This window comes from Micromys minutus (genome assembly GCF_963924665.1).
Source record: "Micromys minutus genome assembly, chromosome: 3".
NCBI classification, from domain to species: domain Eukaryota; kingdom Metazoa; phylum Chordata; class Mammalia; order Rodentia; family Muridae; genus Micromys; species Micromys minutus.
This window is the reverse complement of record NC_137972.1, coordinates 25,825,069-25,845,751: the sequence shown is the minus strand read 5'-3', so window position 1 is coordinate 25,845,751 and position 20,683 is coordinate 25,825,069. Positions and strand designations below refer to the sequence as shown.

Sequence of the window (20,683 nt, the reverse complement as noted above, 5' to 3'; positions counted from 1 at the left end):
TAATTTTAAAAAAGGATTTATTTTATGTGAGTACACTGTCACTATCTTAATTTAAATTTTAGCCTCAAGAGACTCATTTCACATAGCACAGGACAAGAGAGCTTGGCAAGGGAGTTTGTATGGACAGTGGTTCTAGGAACAGGACAGCAAGAACATAGACAATGAGTAGAGGTAGGCAGATGATAGGTCCAAGGGCAGAAAGGGGGAGGATGACACCTTGGAGGAGGGGACAGATCTTCCTCCAAGCAGTAACACTCCCCTGGCTGCTATACTGGATAGTGCCACCTCCAGGAAGAACACAGGGATGCCACAGCTGAAGAAGATGAAGTATGGGATGAAAAAAGCTCCTGAGAGGGAAAGAAAAGCAGAGTCTGAGCCACATGCTGCTTCCAGACTTTGAAATCCCCTCCAGCATCTCTACCCTCAGCCCTCCCTTCTCACAGAACCTACAGGGTCTCCCTCTGCCTTCTGCATGCTGTCAGGAGTGCCTAGCAGAAGATCCTGACATGGGCTCCCAATAAGCTCCCAATCTTGAGATGGGAGCTTGAATAAATGAACTATTTACTGTGCTTTACAACTCAAACTATGGATTAGTCTTGAAAGAAAAACATTGTTCTGTATAATTTAGTATGCTTATTAAACTATCAAGATGGCTACATTTTAGAAACGGACAAAGCCAGCTTGGGAGCATTCTTTTCACTGATTTTTTTTTTTTTAAAGATATATTTATTTATTGTATGTATATGAGTGCACTGTCCCTATCTTCAGTCTCACCAGTAGAGGGCATCGGATCCCATTACAGATGGTTGTGAGCCACTGTGTGGTCCCTGAGAATTGAACTCAGGACCTTTGGAAAAGCAGTCATTGCTCTTAACCACTGAACCATCTCTTCAACCCCCCAAAAGAAGTTTCTTGACAGGCCATATATAACATTTTTCTAAAAAAATTCACTAGACATTCTACTTTTAAGAAAAGTTAAATTTAGAATAACAAGACCTTTCAACTCAACTGATTTTTCTCTTGATTTCTCTTATATAGAATGTCTCCTTTAACTAGTAGTTGAAACAGCTGATATTCTGTCTCAGTCTAGTCCAGGCTGTCTTGGAAATCTTGGCGGTTCTCCTGTCTTGGTCTTTTAAGTTCTACAGTTTTATGGGTAAGCCACCATGCCTGGCTTGTTGGTGTTAATTATGTTTTGTTATAGTCAAAAGTTAATTTTGCTTTCACAGACTTTTTTTTTTTTTTTTTTTTAACAACAGCAGTTTATTACCATAGCGTTATCTAGCCCAGCAAGTTACAGTTTGAAGTGACTCTTCGAGTTACTTGTTTAGGTTTTGGTCTTTGATCAGTTACTGAAGCTACAACATTGTCCTTAAAAATAACAAAACTTAATTATAAATTCCTTAGTTAACACTCAGGTTCTGATTACCTGTTTCTCATTAGAGATGTCCATTGGATGTTGACTGAATATGTCACCAATGCCTTTGAAACCCATTCCAGTCTTTGCCAGGAGTTTAAAATTGTACCCATTTTAAATGAAGATGAAGTAGAGAGTTAAGGCCCTTGTTAAGATTTAGGAACTCCTAGTCTGTTCCTGTCTGTCAGTCCGTCCATCCATCCATCCATCCATCCATCCATCCATCCATCCATCCATCCATCCATCTCAGGCTCTTGTTCTGTCATTCTCTTAAGTTGAATAAACCTAGGCCCTGTGCTTCTTTTAAGTGTGAATTTGTATTTTCCTTGTCATTATGAAATAAGCAACACTTTCTTCAGTGTTGAGTTATGGCAGGAGGATGGGCAGGAGGAGAAGGTAGATGTTTGTTCCTTAAAATCAAAGTAGCTTAGGAAGGACCAGACTTCTAGGTTTGTGGCTACATGCTAACACTGGGCTTCAGTTCTGTAGAGTTTTGTGATTTTTTCTGATCAGATGTTGTCTGACAAGTGATGATACTTTTTGCCATTGTGCACCACCCCCTCCTAAATTAGATACATTCCCTCTCTGCTTCCAGACGTCTCCATCTCTTGGTCTCTTGACAGAGCTAGCAATCATTTATCAAGTTGTTTCACTAGTTGTCCAGAGGGGGCCCTGGGAACTTGAGTTTGTTTCGACCCTTTGTTGGATCTCCACAGGATCTTCGAGCTCAGTCTCCAGCCAACTGCTGAGAGTTGCTGGACTCCAGGAACAAATGTTAAAGGGGTTGCCTTTCATCTTGCTGCTGCTTCAACCTTCATCTTAAATTGCAGCTTATTGGGTTTCTAATCACCCCGTATTGACATACACACTCTTTAAAAACGAGACTTTGGTTTCCTTAGCAAGTTTCTCTTTTTATAGTCTATCATTGAAATCTTGTGTTATACCCAAACGCCCTACCTCCTGGGGGGGGGGGGTGCCTGAGTGTGCTTATGTGTGTGATTGCTTGTTCATTTTCTGTTTCCCTTCATTCTTTTCCTATTTCATCTCTTAACTGACAGCAAATTGTTATCGATATATAAAAGTAGGCACTCTTGCTTTTTATAAGCCCTTTTCTGGAGGGGAGCATTTTAATTTAACAGGGTGTCTCTTTTCTTAATGTCACATTGTACATAAGTAAAATTTCCTAAATAGTATAAAGATTTTAAAAAGATTTTGAATTTTAAATTCTATTAAGCCTTAAAGAACAAGATAAATATTACTGCTCTTTACTTGAAAGTACATAAAATTTTTAAGTGTCTGAAAAGTAAAGACTTTTACATCTAATGAAATTATATGAAGAATGTTAAGCAGCATTCTTTGACCATGAATTTGAAACACAGGTGTTGCTTATTGTAATTTAGTAGTTTTTGTTTGTTCTATCTCTCTCATGCATTTGGGGGTGGGGGCTTGGTCTACCTATTTGGATTATCTATATATTTGTTTTGTGAGACAGTGTTTCTATGCGTAGCCCTGACTGTTCTGGAACTTCCCCTGTAGACCAGGCTGGTTTTGAACTAAGAGAACTACCTTTGCCTCCTGAGTGCTGGGATTAAAGGTATAAGCTACCACTGTCCAGAATAATATAGTCGTTTAGGACAAAATTCTTGTTATGTTATAAATTAATAGGGATAAAATTGTAATGCTAATGGAATTAGCATATATGACCTAGCATATTCCTGAAATAATTTATAATAAAAACTTTATATGTGGTAACTCAGAGATAACTCTAGGTTAAGAGCACTGACTGCTCTTCAAGAGGCCTGAGTTTGTTGAATTTTAGCATCCATATGGTGGCTCTGAATCATCTGTAACTCCAGTTTCAGGGAATTCTGATGCTCTTTTCTGACCTTCATGGAATCAGCACAGATGTGTTAAACATTCATATACTCAGGTGCATGCACACACACACACACACACACACACACACACACACACACACACACACATTTTTTAACACGAAAGGTTGAAAGGATGGGTACACTAATGATAGTTTGCTTTTTAAAAATGTACCTCTTTACAAATGGAATAAAATTTAATTTATTCCAGATTGAATATTTTACAGTACTGCTTCTGAAGTGAGTTTGTTTCAGCCAGAGTACATCTGAATCAAGAATTCTTTGTAAGGAGAATGATAAAGTTAATTAAGGACAGTGTTTTCATCATCAGATGTTTTAGCTTAAAAACACTTAAACAGGGGCTAGAGAGATGGTTCAGTGGTTATTAAAAGTACTGGCTGTTCAATTTCCAGTATCTACTTAGTGGCTCCACAACCACCTATAATTCCATTAACAGACCTCCACCCCGGCCTTCAGGAGTACCTGGGAGACATGTATGCAAACATGTGTGCAGTCAAAACAAAAAAAAAAAAAAACTAAACCAAACAAATTCACTGAGTCCATACAACCTGGCAAGTGAGTAGTTTATAAGAATTAATTGTTCTAGTTATAATTTTGCTCCTGTAAACAAAGTATGTTTTAAGCTACTAATTTTAATTTTTTAAGGCTTCTTATTTTTGAGTGAGTGTGTGCGAGCGCATGTGTTTCTGTCTGTCTGCATGTGAATGTAGGTACCCATGGAGGCCAGAAAGGGTATTGGTTCTTCTGGAGCTGGAGTTTCAGGCACTTGTGACCTGTCTTACGTGGGTGCTGAGAAAAGTAGCATGTGCTCTTAACCATGGAACCACCACTATTGTCACTCCTAATTTTTTTTTCTCATGTTGAGTAAGGTGTTTGCTTTTAATTCCAGTACTCAGGCAGAGTTTGAAGCCAGTCTGTCATACCAACTTCCAGGACAGCCGGGGCTACATAAGGCCATGTCTAAAACAATCTCTAAAATTAATTAACTATAGTACATATTTTTAAAATTATATTTTAATTATTTTGTTTTTAGTGTTGTGTGTGTGAAGGGGAGTACTCATTGCTGTGGTGTGCATAAGTAAATTAGAAGGCAGCTTGGAGGAGCTGTATGTCTCCTTCCACCATGTGGGTTCCAGGGATTTTAATCAGTCATTAAGTCTGTCGGTCTTGGTACTGGGGATTGACTGTAGGATTTTGCAGGTACTAGGCTAGCTTGTTCTCTGAGCAATAACCCAATTAATTACTGATTTTTAATGTAAAAATGTGCCCTCAGTGTTTGCCTGTGAAATATATACTTTTTGCTAAATACATACATAATACACATATAGTCTTATGTAAGATTTATTACTTACTATGTATATTATATATGTAATAGTTCTTATTTTTCACAATAAAGCTTAAGCTCTATTTGATATTAGGCCCGAGGGAGAACAGGGTAACTGTAGGTAACTGTCAATTTGGGCCATTTTTCTGTTTTAGCCTGTAAGTGCTGGAATTAGAGGCCCAAGCCAGCATGCCCAGCTAGCAGGGTGTTTTTGTTATTCTTGCTATCATAGTTTATTCTTTAAGGGAAAGTTAAGATAGTCCTGAAAGCCCAGTAACTTGTTGAAGGGGTTTCCTAGGTCCCCCTAGTTTTTTTTTTAAAAAAAGAAAAAGAAAGAAAAAGAAACTTAAATTTTTTTGTTTTACTTTGGTTAGGTGGCTTTTTTGAGACAGGGTTTTTCCTGAGTGTTGGGATTAAAGGTGTGAACCACCACTGCCTAATGTGGTACATAAACCCTTAAAGAAAGACCTAGGGTTTCTCAGTAGGTCTTTAGGTCATAGACCATCTAACAGATGGAGCTTATACTCTTTCCTATTTGTATACTTTCCGTGACATTATTAAACTATTGTCTGATCCTTATCTTTTGGCATAGATTTTTCTACTGACCTGGCTATTATTAGATGTATGTAGCTTTCCTTGTAAGAAATGAGAGCTGAAATTTACGTAATAAAGAGATAGCACACTCTCCCCACAAAGGGACAATTTTGGTTTTAGTAGAGTCAAAGTAGATTAATCAAGAATGATTAGCTTTCTCCCCTTCCAGATCCTCCTCTACAAGACAGTCACATAAACGTTACAGATATACTTTGTCTACTCGGATATAAATTAAATATCCAAAGAAATTAGTTCTATCTCTACTTATGTTTGTACGTTCCTCCATTCTTCCCCCTTCTTTCTTGTTTGTTTGTTTGATTTATTGATTTATTGATTGATTGATTCATTTAAACAAGGTCTTAAGTGTAGCTCTGGCTATCCTACTATTTGCTTTGTAGACCAGGTTGGCCTCTAACAGAGATCCACTTGCCTCTGTCTCCTGCATGCTGGGATTAAAAACATGCACCACCATGCCAGGTGATAGTTGTGTTTCTAATTTCATGAGTTACTAGTATGTTAAAAGTGATGGCCAAGGTAGCAAGTCATGACTGTTCATTATCTGAAGAACAAAAGACAGTTTGACATTTGCTACTGGCAGGAAACTGAGAAACATTGTGGAAGGCTCAAGTACAATAGTGTATATGCTGGTGATAATGTTATAAATAGAACCACTTAATTTTAAATTAGTTAAGTCAATAGTATTTGTATTGTAGTATGCCAATCTAAAACCAGTCACCATTATTTGTATAGAATAATGCGTTATTTATTCAAATCTTTTGAAAGCCTTTAAAAAGTCCCTGGGGACACTCACCAGTAGTCAATGGTTTCTTGTGTACTGTTCTGTAGCCTCCCTTTTGAAAGAGTGAATGAATGCTCTTTTTGAGGCTATTACCAGAGGATAAGTTAGCTGGCGGTTTCCATCCTGGATCTTTTGTTTTTTTTCTGTTTTAATAGATAATGCATTTGTAGATTAAAGACTTTATGTGAAAACAAGATTTAGATATAATTTTTTGGCAAAAGTTCTTTAGTTAACACTCTAGAGATGGAATTGATATTATAATTGAACTTGCAGTAAGATTGTAGAAAATATGATTTCCATGAGAATGTCATACCAAGGGGGAAAAACAGTCTTGATGGTGGCCCATGCCTACAATTTCAGCAGAGGCTCACCTACCACACTATTCAGGCCAGGCTGCTATACAGAGTGGCACCGTTGGCTTTAGCAGAAGACAAAGAGCTGGGGGAGTTCCCTCAGTAGTTTGAGTCTGGTACAGTTGCACCCTCAGAAAGCAGAGGTAGTATCAAAGAATAGTATAAAAGGGATTCAGGAGGGTTCTTGATACCAACTTCCAGTTTTCTCATACTTGGGTCTACTGCTCCCCTCACAAAACCTCATACATGTACACAATGATTCCAAATAGTTTTTCAACAGAAACCCCGTATACACAAAACCCCCCACAAACACATAATTTCCTCACAACTCCCTATAAAAGCTTACATACACATGAAAAGAAGAAAAAAATTTATGCTTTAAATATCTGTGTAGAAAGGTGACAACGTCTATACAGTTTTTTTTTAAAAAAAAACAAACTACTTAAAAACAAACTCACACTAAATTCAAGAAACTAATAGAATCAGTGAGTTTTGGTTTGTTTGTTTTTGTTTGCTTGTCTGTTTTAAATTCAGAAAGTTTTAAAGGAAAGGCAGTGAGGACTAAAGACAGTGTATAAAACCAAAAGAACTTTATGTACAATTTCAGATTTTGTTTCTACTGAACACTGTTTACTGTGGTTGGTGCTTATGTGATACTGATAATGTATGTAGGCTTATTCACAGGGCTAGGAGATGGGTCTGCAATTAGCCATCTCTGCTTTTAGAGACAGCTTATAAACTGCCAACAACTCCAGCTTCAGGGGATCTGTTGCCACTAGCTTCAGAGGGTTCCTATACTCATAGGCACATGCAAACACATAATTAAAAAGAAAATCTTTGAAGGCAAAAGAAGACTCCTAGTTTTCTGCATTATTTTAATCCAGCAGGAGGTTTTGTGCAGTTTGCATTTTGAATGAAATACTCTATAGGAGGTGTGTGATTTGGTCCACAAACCACTTACTGAAAAATACCTTACCAGAAGCATTTTCAGAGTTTCAGAGTATGCTCTTGAAAAACAAGTAAACCAAAATAAGTCCTTAAAAATAAAAAGCCTGAATCTGCTTTCCTTTGTAACCAGGCAAGACCTCAAGTGGAAGGATTGGAACACCAACCTAGCCACAAAATCTCCAGCCTATAGTTTGTCTTGCCTGTAGAATGTGCTGGAATCTGCATAACATAATCCCCATCAGAGAAATTAATCTAGCAACTAATGGGAGTGAATGCAGAGCTCCACAGTCAGATATTTAGGTGGAGCACAGGGGATCCTGTGGAGAAGGGTGAGAAAGGACTGGAGGAGTCAGAGGGATCAAGTGGGACTCTAGTGGGCTGGCAGAGATCAGGGAGCCTGTTGGGTCTGACCTGGGTCTTCTGCATTTGTTATGGTTATGTAGCTTGGTGTTCTTGTGGGGTAACAGTGGCGGTAGGGTCTGTTTCTGACTCTTGCCTACTTGTGGGACCCTTTTCTTCATCCTGGGTCTCCTTATCTAGCTTTGATGTGAGAATGTGCTGGGTTTTATTGTAGCTTGTTATGCTGTTTTTGGTTGATGTCCATAGAAGGCCTGCTCTTTCTGAGGGGGAATGAAGTGGGGATGGATCCAGGAGGAAGGGAAGTTGTGGGGAGTTGGGGTTGTGGGGGGGGTGAAGTCAGGATGTAATACAAGAGAGAAGAAAAATAAATAAAAAGGAAATAAATACAATGAAGCTGGGTGGTGGTAGTGCACACCTTTAGTCCCAGCGTGGATCTCTTCATGCCAGTCTGGTTTACAGAGTGAGTTCCTGGAGAATCAGGGCTACACAGAGAAACCCTGTCTCAAAAACAAACGACCAAGGAACAAACATGCCACATAACATTTTTATTATAGAAATATTGTGGCAAGAGTTAAGGGCATTTGTTTGAGCTCCAGCACCCAAGTAAAAAGACAGGCATGGTGGCTTCAGTTTCATCTAATGGTTTTACAAATCTGTGTATCTATAAGACATGGAAGAAAAAAGGCAGACAGTAGTTGGGCATCAAGTTAGACCTAGTGTGCTTTAAGCTATGTTTTACATGCTTAATTCTACCAATTGGTAATACTACTTGGGGTACTTTTTCTGTTAAATATTCTGTTTGGATTCTTGTAAATATTGGAAGATTCAGAATTGAAAAGGAGGGCCAGAGAGATTGCTCAGTGGGTAAAAAGCAGACTGCCTAGCCTGACAGTCTGACTCCCTATAGCCCACAGGGTGACTGATCCCAGTGGTGGAAGAAGAGCAACCCGAGAAGGTTGTCCTGGCCTCCACATGGGCACCCTTGAACATAAGCATAAGCATACTTGATGAGTAAAAACAGTTTCACTTTGCTTTCTGACAGGGTCTTCCCATATAACTTTGGCTGTCCTGGATCTTGCTATGTAGGCCAGGCTGGCCTTAAATTCATTGAGATTTATATTTATTGAATGTTGGGAACGAAACTGTTTCTGCTTTAAATGAAGAAGGGCAGACCTCTGTATTCAGCTTTTTTGAGCAGTGTACCCCTGCCTATTTATTTGGTGGATTTAGAGCTCTCTAGAGCAATTTCTAGGTAGCCTTTTACTCCTTCCATTCTCTGGTCTGTTTTTTTGTTCTACCTCACTGCATCTTTTTAGGTTAGTGGATCCCAACAGCCAGCCATTCAGGAGTTTGTATGGTCTCTAAAATAGGAAGATCTTGGCAGACAAGCTGAATACAGGAGAAAATGTATAAATGTTTACATTGGCAGAAAAATTAACATTTTGAAATCTGAGACAAGAGAAAACATGCTATTCAGCTGTTTAGTAGCAATTCTATCACCAGAAGCAAGGTTGTTCACACAAGTTGCAACAAAAGATTTATTCTGCTCCAGTATTACCAGGTAGTCTATGCTAGACATAGATAATGACCTTGCATCTGCTTAGATGGTCTCTTATGGAGCTAAAGTCATTCCTGTTTTCTGGTCTGTTTTCCATGGTTTTGTTTTGCAGTCTGCTTCCAGGGTTGATTACAGACAATGTGGCTAGATAGTGTGGCAGTTGCTCATTAATATAGAGAGTAAATTCTTTAGCTTTAGTACAAAGAAGTAAATAAGCAGTTTTTTTAGATTATAGCTGGTAAGAAGCATTACCAAAGTAGACATGAATCCACCCATAGGGGGCGTAACGGAAATGCTAGTATTATCTTCCTTACACAAAACTTGGCTCTGCTTTTAATCAGGCAAGTGCTCTTACCCATCCTGTCATGCTGCATCACTAAGCTTATGTGAGGACTTTTTTGCTTTTATGTAGTGTTGGATATGAAAATTACACAGCCTGGAGAGTTGGCTCATGGTTAAGAACATTGTTCTTCCAGAGGTCCTGAGTTCAATTTCCAGCAACCACATGGTGGCTCACAACCATCTGTAATAAGATCTGGTGTCCTCTTCTGGTGTGCAGGTGTACATGTAGACAATGCTGTAGACATAATAAATAAGTCTTAGGGAGAAAAGAAGGAAAATTAAGTGTTAATACTGACTTTGGAGCCTGGACTTCAGTTGTGGAAACAGTTGTGGAAAGAAACTCTTTGTGTCCTTTCTCCTCTCTTCTTTATCTATTTATACCTTTTATACCAAATTGCACCTCTTTGTTTGTCCTGTATCCCTCAGTGATTGTCTCCACATTTCGAATTCTGGGCTACTTTTCTTATCTTGCTATGCTTGTTTTCAGATTACTAAATCTAACCCCCAGCCTGTAGGTTGAAAAATTTGCAATGTCCACAGGCCTTAAGTGTCAGAACAACATTTTATATATTTAAAGTTACACAGATCACCTTTCATGACCTTAATGTCCACAGCTGCCATACAGTACACACTAGGTTTTTAACATCAAGATGTACAAGCTAACCCACCCTGGAGGGAATAGTTTCTCCCAGAGCTGATGAAATATTTGTCCCCCACAATAATCTCTCCCTAAGGGCAAGGTTGGATAAACGCTAGCTGGTTCTTTATCTTGTGATTTTTGTACTATTGATAGCATGAAGTTTATCCCCTTTAGATTCTGATAATTTTTTTTGAAAGAGAACTCATACTATAGGGGTTAATTAACTTTAATATATACTATCTCTAACAAGATTCTAAGATAACCCAGGCTAGCTTAAAGAAGAGGTGCCTTATTTTGGTCAATATTTTCAATATAGTCTATTTCTAATTTTTAAAAAAAGCTTAACATTTCATTCTTAGACGAATTGCCTATAATTTTCTTGGATTGTCTTGTTGATGTCCACTTGTTGATGAGGGTTTTAATGAGCCTATGTTCATCTCCACATCAGTATTCTGACTTTCTCTCTGTTTTGCGGTATCCATAACTTGGGATTGAAAATATTTATTGCCTGTCTCCTATTCTGGATAGATCCCTTGCAATATAGGTGGTAGTAGGGAGAGCTCTCTCTCTCTTTAGCTTTATTTATTTGTGTGTTTATGTATGTATGGGTTTGCACACAGAAGGCCAGAAGAGGGCATAACTCTCCATCTTTTCCTCTAATGCAGAATCTTCCTGAGTCTGTGTCTCAGCAGTCAGGAAGCCCACTGAACCACCACCTCTAGCCTTTATGTGTTATTGATCAAATTACAACTTATTTAAAACTTAATTGTTTTTCTACTTACACTTAATTGTAAAAAGCTGTAGACTCTTCTGAGGTGTTTCTCTTTCTTACATGTCCATTTTTTTCTTTCAGCATATCATCTCTCCCTGACAAGAGGTCCTGCCAATTATGTCTACATTAACCTTTTAGGGTCCTTCAAAAAAGCCAATGTCTTTTTAAGGGAATAATTTCCTTTTTAATAATGTGTATTTATCTGTATTAGGGTGTGAACACAAGAGGACAGAGGCCCACTGAAGCCAAAGGGGGGAGGCATTGGGTTTCTTGGAGCTGCCTATAAGCTTCTTCTGCAAGAACAGTTTATGCTGTTAACTTCTGAGCCATCTCTCCAGCCTTAAGCCACAGCTTTATCACTAGTTTGTCTTCAAGCCACTCTATCTAAATGCCCCCTACCTTCACCCCTACCCACCTCCTACCAATGCCAAAAAAGAGGGTTGTTGCTTCCTGGTTGAGGATAGAGAAGGCTAATAGTTTCTGATGCTGAACTATCATTTGAAGTAGCTCCCATAAATAGTTCTGTGGCAGTCTCCTGCTTTGACTAATTTTATGCAAATATCTAATTAAGAATACCTTCCCCTGCTGCAAGGACCAACAGTAAAAACAAACAAACGAAGGCAAAGTAAAACTGTTCAGGAAGCTGTGCCATTTTTATTTACCCTTTGGTTTCCTGTATCCTGCCCATGGATGGTAGGTAGGACCTAGTTGCCCCACGTACCCTAATTGGGAAACTGACTTCAGTCATGAAATCTAGACAGCCCATCCTAGTGCCTGGTAGCGGAAGTTGGGTATGGTTAGCCTGGAACCTGTTTTTCCAGATTTCTTTTCTGCATGGGCATGCTTGCCTAGTGCCCTAGCCTCCTTGAACATGACAAGTGGAGAGCTTTCTGGCTTTTCAGTAGTCTGGAAGTTCCATGGAGCTGCAGGAATCTCCTGCTCCTCCCTACTCACCTCCTCCCTTCCTCTCTCCTTGCAACTCTGAAATATCATGTATTTATAGAAAGTTGCACTCTAGGTTTACTTTTGTTTGTTGGTATAATTAATGTTTTCCAATGAAATTGGTGTTTTAGAGTTGCATTCAACTTTGAGGGAAGGAACTATTTTATTTTAGATCTGTTCTGTTTCATGGGAAGTTGAGAAAAATAATGATTACAGCAAAGGAGCAAAACAGACCTTTGGATGTATACAGGATAAGCTGTGGGCCAACTAAGTGTTTATAGCTGGTTTTAGATCCCTGAGCATTATAGGCACTCCATCTGATTTATACTTTACAGTCTAAATTGGCATGGCACATGCCTTTGGGATTAAATTAATTTAGACCAAGTGAGAAAGCATCAGCTGTCAAAGTCAGGGGTGCCTTCTGGAGACCAGAGTGCTTTTTTCTTCCAGCATTCTGAGCTTACACTCCAGGCATTCTCTCTTGGACAGCAGCTGGGAGAGCCCATCACGGGGCCTGCTGAGCATCCCCTTTGTGCAGAAGTGGATCTGTTCCCACACAGGAGCAGATCTGACCCAGATCCTACATTGTCCTTGATCTATGCACATTAGAAGGATTTTAGCTCTAAAAATGCAACAAACAGAATCTATTCTTTTAGGTGTTTTTGTTTGTTACTTTTCTGTCTCTAATGAACTCAAAACATTATTGTGATTGATTGGCAATTATGCAAATCTATGATCTTTGTTCTTATTTTGAAGTAGAAGATTTTTCTACTACCTAGTAAGAAAGAAAATGTGTACAAGGAACAGGAACATCCCAGCAGGCAAGAGAAAATATCAGTTTAAGAGAAGGGATTTAGGAATACCCTATCTTTAGAGTGTCTATATAGTCACATGTTTTTGTTTGTTAAGCAGGCAGGACTTTAGAACTAAGCAGTTAAGAATACTTTTCTGTAAGTGTGCTAAAAGCACCTCTTTGTGTTTCTTTCCATTGCCCAGTAGTGTGGGTTGTCCCTTGCTCAGCCTGAGCTCTATCCCAGTAGCCACTGCATGGTGGAAAGATTTGTTCTCCAGGGTAGGGAAGGTGGGGGGGACATTGATCAGGCTTTTTACTAATGAGCTGTGACGACAGCTGCAAGAGGGGCAAATCCTGTTACTTTCTTCACCTACTCTCTGAAGCTGCATAGCGGATGGGAACAAGGTTCCCTTCTCTCTGCCTATCTGCTGCCTTTTCTGCTGTTTCCTTTCCCTTCCTCTTCTGCCCCTGAGCATCTTGGCAAAGGTCACATTTCGGTGCTCACAGTTCATTGCACACAGTGAAAGGGAGATACAAAAGAGTAGGAGAGAAAGTGAGAAAAGAAAAAAAGGTTGGGGTGGAGATTTTTAGGAGGCTCCCTTGCTGCCTTAGTATTAAGACTTAAGCTCTAGGTTGAAATCTTTGAGCTTTGAATAACCTGGATTTCCCAAGTAGTTCTTTGTAGGCAGCTTTATTAGAGCATGAACATGGAGGGCTGTGAGTTAAAGAGAGTTTCAATTTCTGTTCAGAAACTTGTGAATTTTGAAGAAGATAGTTTTATCTTAGTGTTTGCTCAGACTGTCATTGTAAGGAGGATGACCTGTAGTATTTACAGTATGTGTCAGAGACCATACTGCTCCATTCTTCTAATTAAAATATTAGCAATATTTTCCTATTAGAAAAATATTTTAAATTGTGGCAACAGATTTTAAATGATTTCTTCATTAACCATTTTTAAGTGCAGTTCAGTAGTACTTGGCTGTTAGCCATTTGAGTGCACATTTTAGTAGTACTAAGTGCATTCACACTGATGTGAAAAGCATATCTCCAGAACCTTTTCTTTTCTGTTTCTGAAATTTTGTATGTGGAAAAGGTTAACCAAGCTGGTTCTTTTGTTCAGCAGGATTAAAATGGCTTCTGTGTTCTTTTGTTTTCTCCTGTAACATTCTTACTGTTCATTCCACCACAGGATGAAAGAAAGGCATGTTACTCTATAGTGTCTTTGGTTCATTTATTGGTACAGACTGCTGGGACTCTATTACCTACAGGAGAGAAATGAAGCAACTACTTAAAAAGTTGTAGGGGGTTAGAGGAGACAAGTTTTCGGTGTGTAGCTCTGGCTTGCCTATCTCTTGTCTCCAGGGTGCTGGAATTGAATATGTGAATCACTGAGCCTAGCTTTAATAACTCTTGACCTAGCATTCTCTGGAAAAAGGTTCTGTAGAAGTGTGCAAGTAGATATGTGGGTATATATAGCTCTTGGTGAGCTAGCTCTTCTTGTCTATGATGAAGGTATTGGGTTCTGTCCCCAGCACAAAAAAGCAGGGCTTGAGTCAGATATGTTTGAGTCAGTGTGGTGGACAAGGGGACATAGTAAATCCCATAGAAATGTTTTTTACGGTATGTTAATGTAGCTATGGCATTTTGGTGGTAGGACCACAAAGTAAAAGTCATCTGGGAAGACTTGTAAAGTTCAAGTGTCTTGAATATGACTTACATGTTACAGAGAGGCAGATAGTCAGGCATCTTTTTGATGCAGTTTATTATTCACACAGTGTACCTCAAGAAAAAGGAAAAAGCATTGGTTGGGTAAAGGTAGCACAAGTTGTCTACTGCACATCAAACAATCATGCCCCAAACTCACAGGTTGGGGAAGGACAGGAGAGGGTGGGTCCTGGCTCCACAGCAAATGCTATTGGTGGGCAGTGTTCTTTTAGAGCTACTGAGCTAACTGGTTGTAGCCTTAGTTATACTTAGGCCAATCAGGGTGCCACACACACACGTGAGTCAGAGGCAGGAGTGCTTAGTGGGACACAAAACCTCTAGAAGTGTCCCTTGTTGCTATATGGTTCTTGGGGTGTCATGAGGTATGTTGGGAGATCAACACCCACTGAGCTGTCTGGAGCCTGGTCTTTTACAGCCCTTTAAAGAGCTGTAAAACACCTCCTTGAAGATGTTTTGTTCCTGCTTCTAGTTGGCGTGGACTGATGGTTCCATATGGCTTTGCTGGCAATACACTGGTGCTTGGCTCTGGTGTCAGGATGCTAAGCAGGAATGCCTCCATTTTTATTATGTTTATGTGTGGGTGTGCATGTGAAAAGGAGAGGACACCTTCACATGGCTCTCGAAGATGGAATTCAGGCTTGGGCTGCAAGTGCCTTTACCCTCTGAACCATCTTGCTGACCCCATTGAGTCTTTCTAAACTAGAGTAATGTTTAATAAAGGGCAGGTAGTTTTGTTTGCTCAAGAATACTGTGCTGGGTAACTAGGTCTACCCACTCCCACTCCACGGCTCTGTCACTGATTTACTAACTTGGAAAAGTCATTCTTTGAGACTGGTTTTGGAAATAATACTGATATTGGAACCCAGCTTGGCCTTGAATGTTCTATTCTGCTCAAGCATTGAGATTGTAGCTATTTGTTGAGAGAGTTGAAGTGTGTGGCCTGTAATTTACTTTCTAGCTTAAGCATCTCTGGATTCTGACTTCCTCTCAAATGAATAACCTGGAACTCTTTTGCTTCCAGGACTAAGCCATTGTTAGAACAACTGGCCATTTATTTTAGAATCTTGGCCTGGGACCAGGTTTAAACCATAGCCTGTTGTTGGTGGTGGTGGTGGTGATTTGTTTTAGAGTCTCAAATAGCTCATTACATTTTGAAAATAAAGACTTTCCAAGTTTAAAATAATAAGTAATTCATTAGATTGCACAAAAGGCTTATTATTTCTCTATACTAGAAACACTGTTCACTTTATGTAACACACACACAAACACACACACACACATGCGCGTGCACACACATAATTGTTGAGATCCAAAACACATATCATGCTTTTGAAAAAGTTTAATACACCACTTCAGAGCACATTCTTGTACTGGTGGGGTGAAAAGAGAAAAAAAAAAGATTGCTGATGTTTTTCACTGCTACTTTTTGCCCATTGGCCCATCTCTTAATTTCTAAATTTTGTTTGGAGACCAGCTGTCTTCTGCAGCTTCCACCTGAGCTCAGGGCAAGCAAATACTCTTCACTTAGGATAAAGCTACTAACAGTCACTACCTCATTTCTCAGATGATGTAAGAATAATCTTACTTAGCAGTCTGCTTTCATCAGTCATGTAGGTGAGCCATATTGCATTCACCCAGTGCTGTTTCAATCAAAGCAAAGTGTTCCTAAAGCTGTTTCGGGTGGGTTACCTAACAGTAAACAGAGACTAATTTATAATCAGCATGCTGCTTCTGTAGTCCTCATAGTCATTGAAGCAAGGGGATAAGGAGCTGACTTATTCTGTAAAGTGCTTTGCTATGCAAGTATGAAGACTTGTGTTTGAATCTACATGACACATGTAAAAAAGTCAGTTGTGGAGATACTTGCTTGGTACCCTGGTGCTGGAGAGGCAGGGATCCAGGTTCAGTCTAGCAACCTCCAATTTCGGTGAAGAGACCTTGTCTCAAAAAATAAGATGAAGCGACTGAAAAAGACATCTCAACATTGACCTCCTACCTGGTCACATATGCATGTGGGGGGGGGGGCACACACTGTGGCATATTTGTTATCAAGTTCCTTGATTATATAATTAGCATCAGCTCATTAAAACAAATACTTTTTTTTTTTTTTTTTTTTTGGTGTGAAGAAAGTAGATAAAAGGGAATGAGGGCTAGTAAGCAATGAAGGGAATAAACTAGAGTGCTAAACTCTCATTGTCCCTTTGAGAGTATACATGAGAAGAAGGGCAACATTGTTTATGACAGTCCTTTATTTTCACTAATCATTCTGCTTGCAATCTGAAGATGCTGAGGACGGACAGACAGACAGACAGACAGACATTTAAACAAATCTCTGATCAATCTTCTTTCTCTCTTAGGAGTTAGAGGCAGCTCTTCACAGAGATGATGTGGAATTTATCAGTGATCTGATTGCCTGCCTGCTTCAAGGCTGCTATCAGCGAAGAGACATCACGTAAGTAATCCTGGTCTTATTTCTTGCACAGGGAACCTGTTAACCTGCTGTCGTGGTGGCTCTACTCTCCTGTGGCAAGCAAAAACCAGCATACTGCCTAGCAAATTAAAATCAGGTTTCACTACATTCCTGTGACTTGCATGTCTTCTGTTCTAGTAACTAGTACAGTGACAGAAGTAACTTGGGAGTCTGGTTCTTTTATGCTATGGCATAGAAGTAGACAGCTTTCAGTGCTGTTGATGTGTACAGTTTTGGAGTAGATGTTACCTGTGTGGACAAGTACAGAGCTCCCTGCTAAGAGCTCTGCACTTTGCTTTGAGTCTGAGTCTATGTTGCTAAGGCTGGCATAGAACTCCTGAGCTTGTGAGATCTTTCTGCTTCAGCTTCCCAGGTAGATCTGTAGACATTGACCATCCAGCTTTCCTTTGATTTGGTCCAAGTTGAAACAAACTAGGACAAACTCAAACAGAAGTCAATTACCCTGCTGCCCTATCTAGTCTTAGGGCCTTTTGAAACAATGTAGGTGCTCAGTTTATATTTTTTCAAGTCCTTAAAGATGACTGGAGAGGTGGCTCAGGGCTTAAGAGCTCATGCTTACATGAGTGTGCAGTGTGGGTGACATACACTCTCTTGTAACATTAGTTGCCAGAACTCTTGATGCCCTCTGTAGACATGTGTACAAATCTACACGGACTTCCATATACATGCATACTTTGAAAATACAATAATTTTCTATTTAAAAAAATTGTGTGTCATATTATTTTGTTCTAGTTAATCCAATGTGCTAGACTGGTAAATTAGGCCTGGTGTAAATGTGTAAGGAAACCGTCATATCTGCTGAGAGAGGGTGGACAGTGTTGTTATTCAGGTTGTCAGTCTGAGAGTTACTTGTTAGGTAGCCAAAGCTGGCCCTGAAGGTCCTGCCTCTACCTTTCTAGTTTAGGAAAGACATTGTTCAGGCATTGGTGGCAGATGCCTTCAATCCCAGAACTTGGGAGGCAGAGGCGGGTGGATCTCAGTGAGAAACACTGTCTTGAAAAACCAACCAAATATGTAGTGCTGGAATTGCAGATATTCAACACCACCTAGCACTGTCATCCTGAATATAGTTTTCTGACTTTTCATGTCAGCCTGCACGACAGCTGTATTGCAGTGATATCCACAAACATGGTATACTGACTTCTGGGTGAGATTTTGTAGTCACTGGTAAGGTGGAGGGTTAATTCATGGAATGCATTGAGTGTCCTTACTAGCTCATGTGTGGAAGTCTGGTTTTCTCTGTCTGAGGCATTGTTAGCCAATTTCCCCAGGAAAACATTTTTTCATGTGCTTACTATAGCAAGACATCCTTTCACTTGTGTGTCCCCAGCTAAACCTCATTTGACATAACTGATTTTCAAAAGAAACTAGAAGTTTCCACTTCAGAGAAAGCACTAGATCCCTTGGAACTTTTGTTGAAAGACAGTTGTAAGCTGGCATGTGAGTTCTGCGAACCTAACATATGTCCTGGAAGGACATCAGTGCCCTCACTTGCTGACCATCTCTCCATTTTCTAGGCCTAATCATGTATCTTGACTGTTGTGTGGATTTGTTGTTGGGTCGTTTGAAACAGGGTCTCTGTAGCCCTGGCTGTCCTCAGACTTACTACATAGACCAGGCTGGACTAGGACTCATAGAACTGCTTGCCTTCCTTTTCACAAGTACTGGACTCTAAAGTATACATAGCCCTGCCTGTTTTTTTCTTATTGGTTTTTATACATGCTAGATATGGCAGGTGGATATCGCCCTAGTAAAGAGTAGTATTTTAAGCCAAGTATGGTAGCTCTTGACTATATATATTCTTGGAACTCAGAAGACATTAGTGTAAGATTATTACAAAAAAATTATTGAGTGTGGTGATGTACACCTTTAATCCCAATACTGGGGAAACAGAGACCAATAGATCTTGTTGCCAAGCCTGGTCTTCATAGCAAGTTCCAGGATAGCCAGGGCTATGTAGAAAGAACAACAACAACAACAACAACAATCAGTTACTTTTATTTTTGCTTGATGCCTGTGTCCCCCCCCACACCCCCACCATGTTTTGCCTGCATGTATGTCTGTGGAGCAAATGCATGCCTGGTGCACAAAAAGTCCAGAAGAAAGATTATCAGATTCTCTGGAACTAGAGTTACAGATGGCTGTGAGCTACCACATGGATGTTGGAAATCTAAATTATATCATCTGCAATGGCAATATTCTTAACTGCTGAGCCATCTCTTCAATCCTCTGACTTGAGTCTTTTATGATCTTAAAATAATTTTTAGCCAAGCTTGGTGGTACCCACCTTTTAATTGATTCTTTCTAAATTTCACATCATGTACCCCAATCCCATTTATTTCCATGTCTCTCTATATCTGCCCACCACTCTTGCTGCCTCTCCATCAAAAGGAAATAAGCTGTTGTGTGCCACAGTGTTTCACAGTATGCCCTATTGCCTAAACAACTTCAGTTGTAAATTTTCATTGCAGTGAGCCCAGTTAGAGTCCTGGCTTCTGTTACACTATCAATACTGGATCTCCATTGCTGCTTCGTTTGGATGCCCTGTTAATGTCTCTCATGTCATGGAAATCCTACAGCTTTGGTTCTGCAGGACCAGATCCTTCACAAGCTTCAGTAGTTCACTGATGGCATAGATGATGGGGTGGGCCAACATCAAAGCCCTAGATGTGGGTTTGGTTGGTCAGGCTGCTAGCTCTTCTGAGCCTGTGCTACTGGGTCATCTCCTACTTTGCCTAGGCAAGGAATGGGATCAGAGCTCACCCTAGTGCTGCAATTGGTGGGCGTAGGGAGTAAAAAGTAGGGTTGTAGGAGTAGTGCCCACTTTTAATCCCAAAATTTGGAAGGCTGAAGAAGGTGAATGTTCAAGGCCAGCCTGATCTAAATAGGGAGTTCCAGCCCACAAGTGAAACCTGGTCTCAAAAAACAAAATAGGAACAGTGTCAAGCATGCAATTTTTTTGTACTGTGATTCTCAACCTTCTTAAATTTGTGACCCTCTAATACAGTTCCTCATGTTGTGTTGGTCCCCACTATAAAGTTATTTTATTGCTACTTCTTAACTATAATCTTGCTACTGTTATGAATCGTAAATATCTAATATGTAGTATGGTTTAGGCGACCCCCATGAAAGGTTTGTTTGACCCACAAAGGAGTTTCAACCCTTGGGTTGAGAACCACTTATAGAGGCTCCTGGACATGTAGGTTTGGCAAGCAGCACTGCTCATGGATACTATGCACTAGGTTACCTGCTTCTGTTTCATACACTGTCATCCATAGCATGCCTATGTGGAGCTGCCTTCCCAGCAGATGATTTTCATTCCTACAGGAACTTTGTATACCTTAGGAATTCTTTTCAGTCATCTCATCAGTTTACTGACTTAGGTTTCTTTAGTGCTCAAGATCAAAAACAGAACCTCCGAAGACTAGGGAAATGTATATACTTTATAAAAATTTTTGAAAGTAGAGAGGAAGAGGGGCAATTTTTTTTCTTGGTACTCATGGTTTATGAATACACTTCCCTGACAACTCCTCTAGTTCTCTAAATGGTCATTGCATAGTCTTTTTTTTGTGTTCAACGTTTAAATTACCCAGTTACAAAGGTATTTCAGATAGTAGGAAACAGTGGCTAAAGGACCGCATGAGACTAAGAGCTAAGACCATGCCAGACAACACAGAAGATTCGCAGAAAGAATGACAGGCGTGCACCACCACACCCAGCATAAACTAAT

General features: G+C 39.8%; 1 protein-coding gene across 3 annotated transcripts in view; it reads left to right on the top strand.

Moving 5' to 3' along the window:
- CECR2 (CECR2 histone acetyl-lysine reader) overlaps positions 1-20,683 on the top strand; it is a 91,377-nt gene that overhangs the window by 30,542 nt on the left and 40,152 nt on the right. For all 3 annotated transcript variants that reach the window (XM_080913651.1, XM_080913650.1, XM_080913649.1), the window contains exon 2: positions 16,820-16,914. In XM_080913651.1, the coding sequence (XP_080769777.1) occupies positions 16,820-16,914 (95 nt within the window). The remainder of the gene's footprint in view (positions 1-16,819; positions 16,915-20,683) is intronic.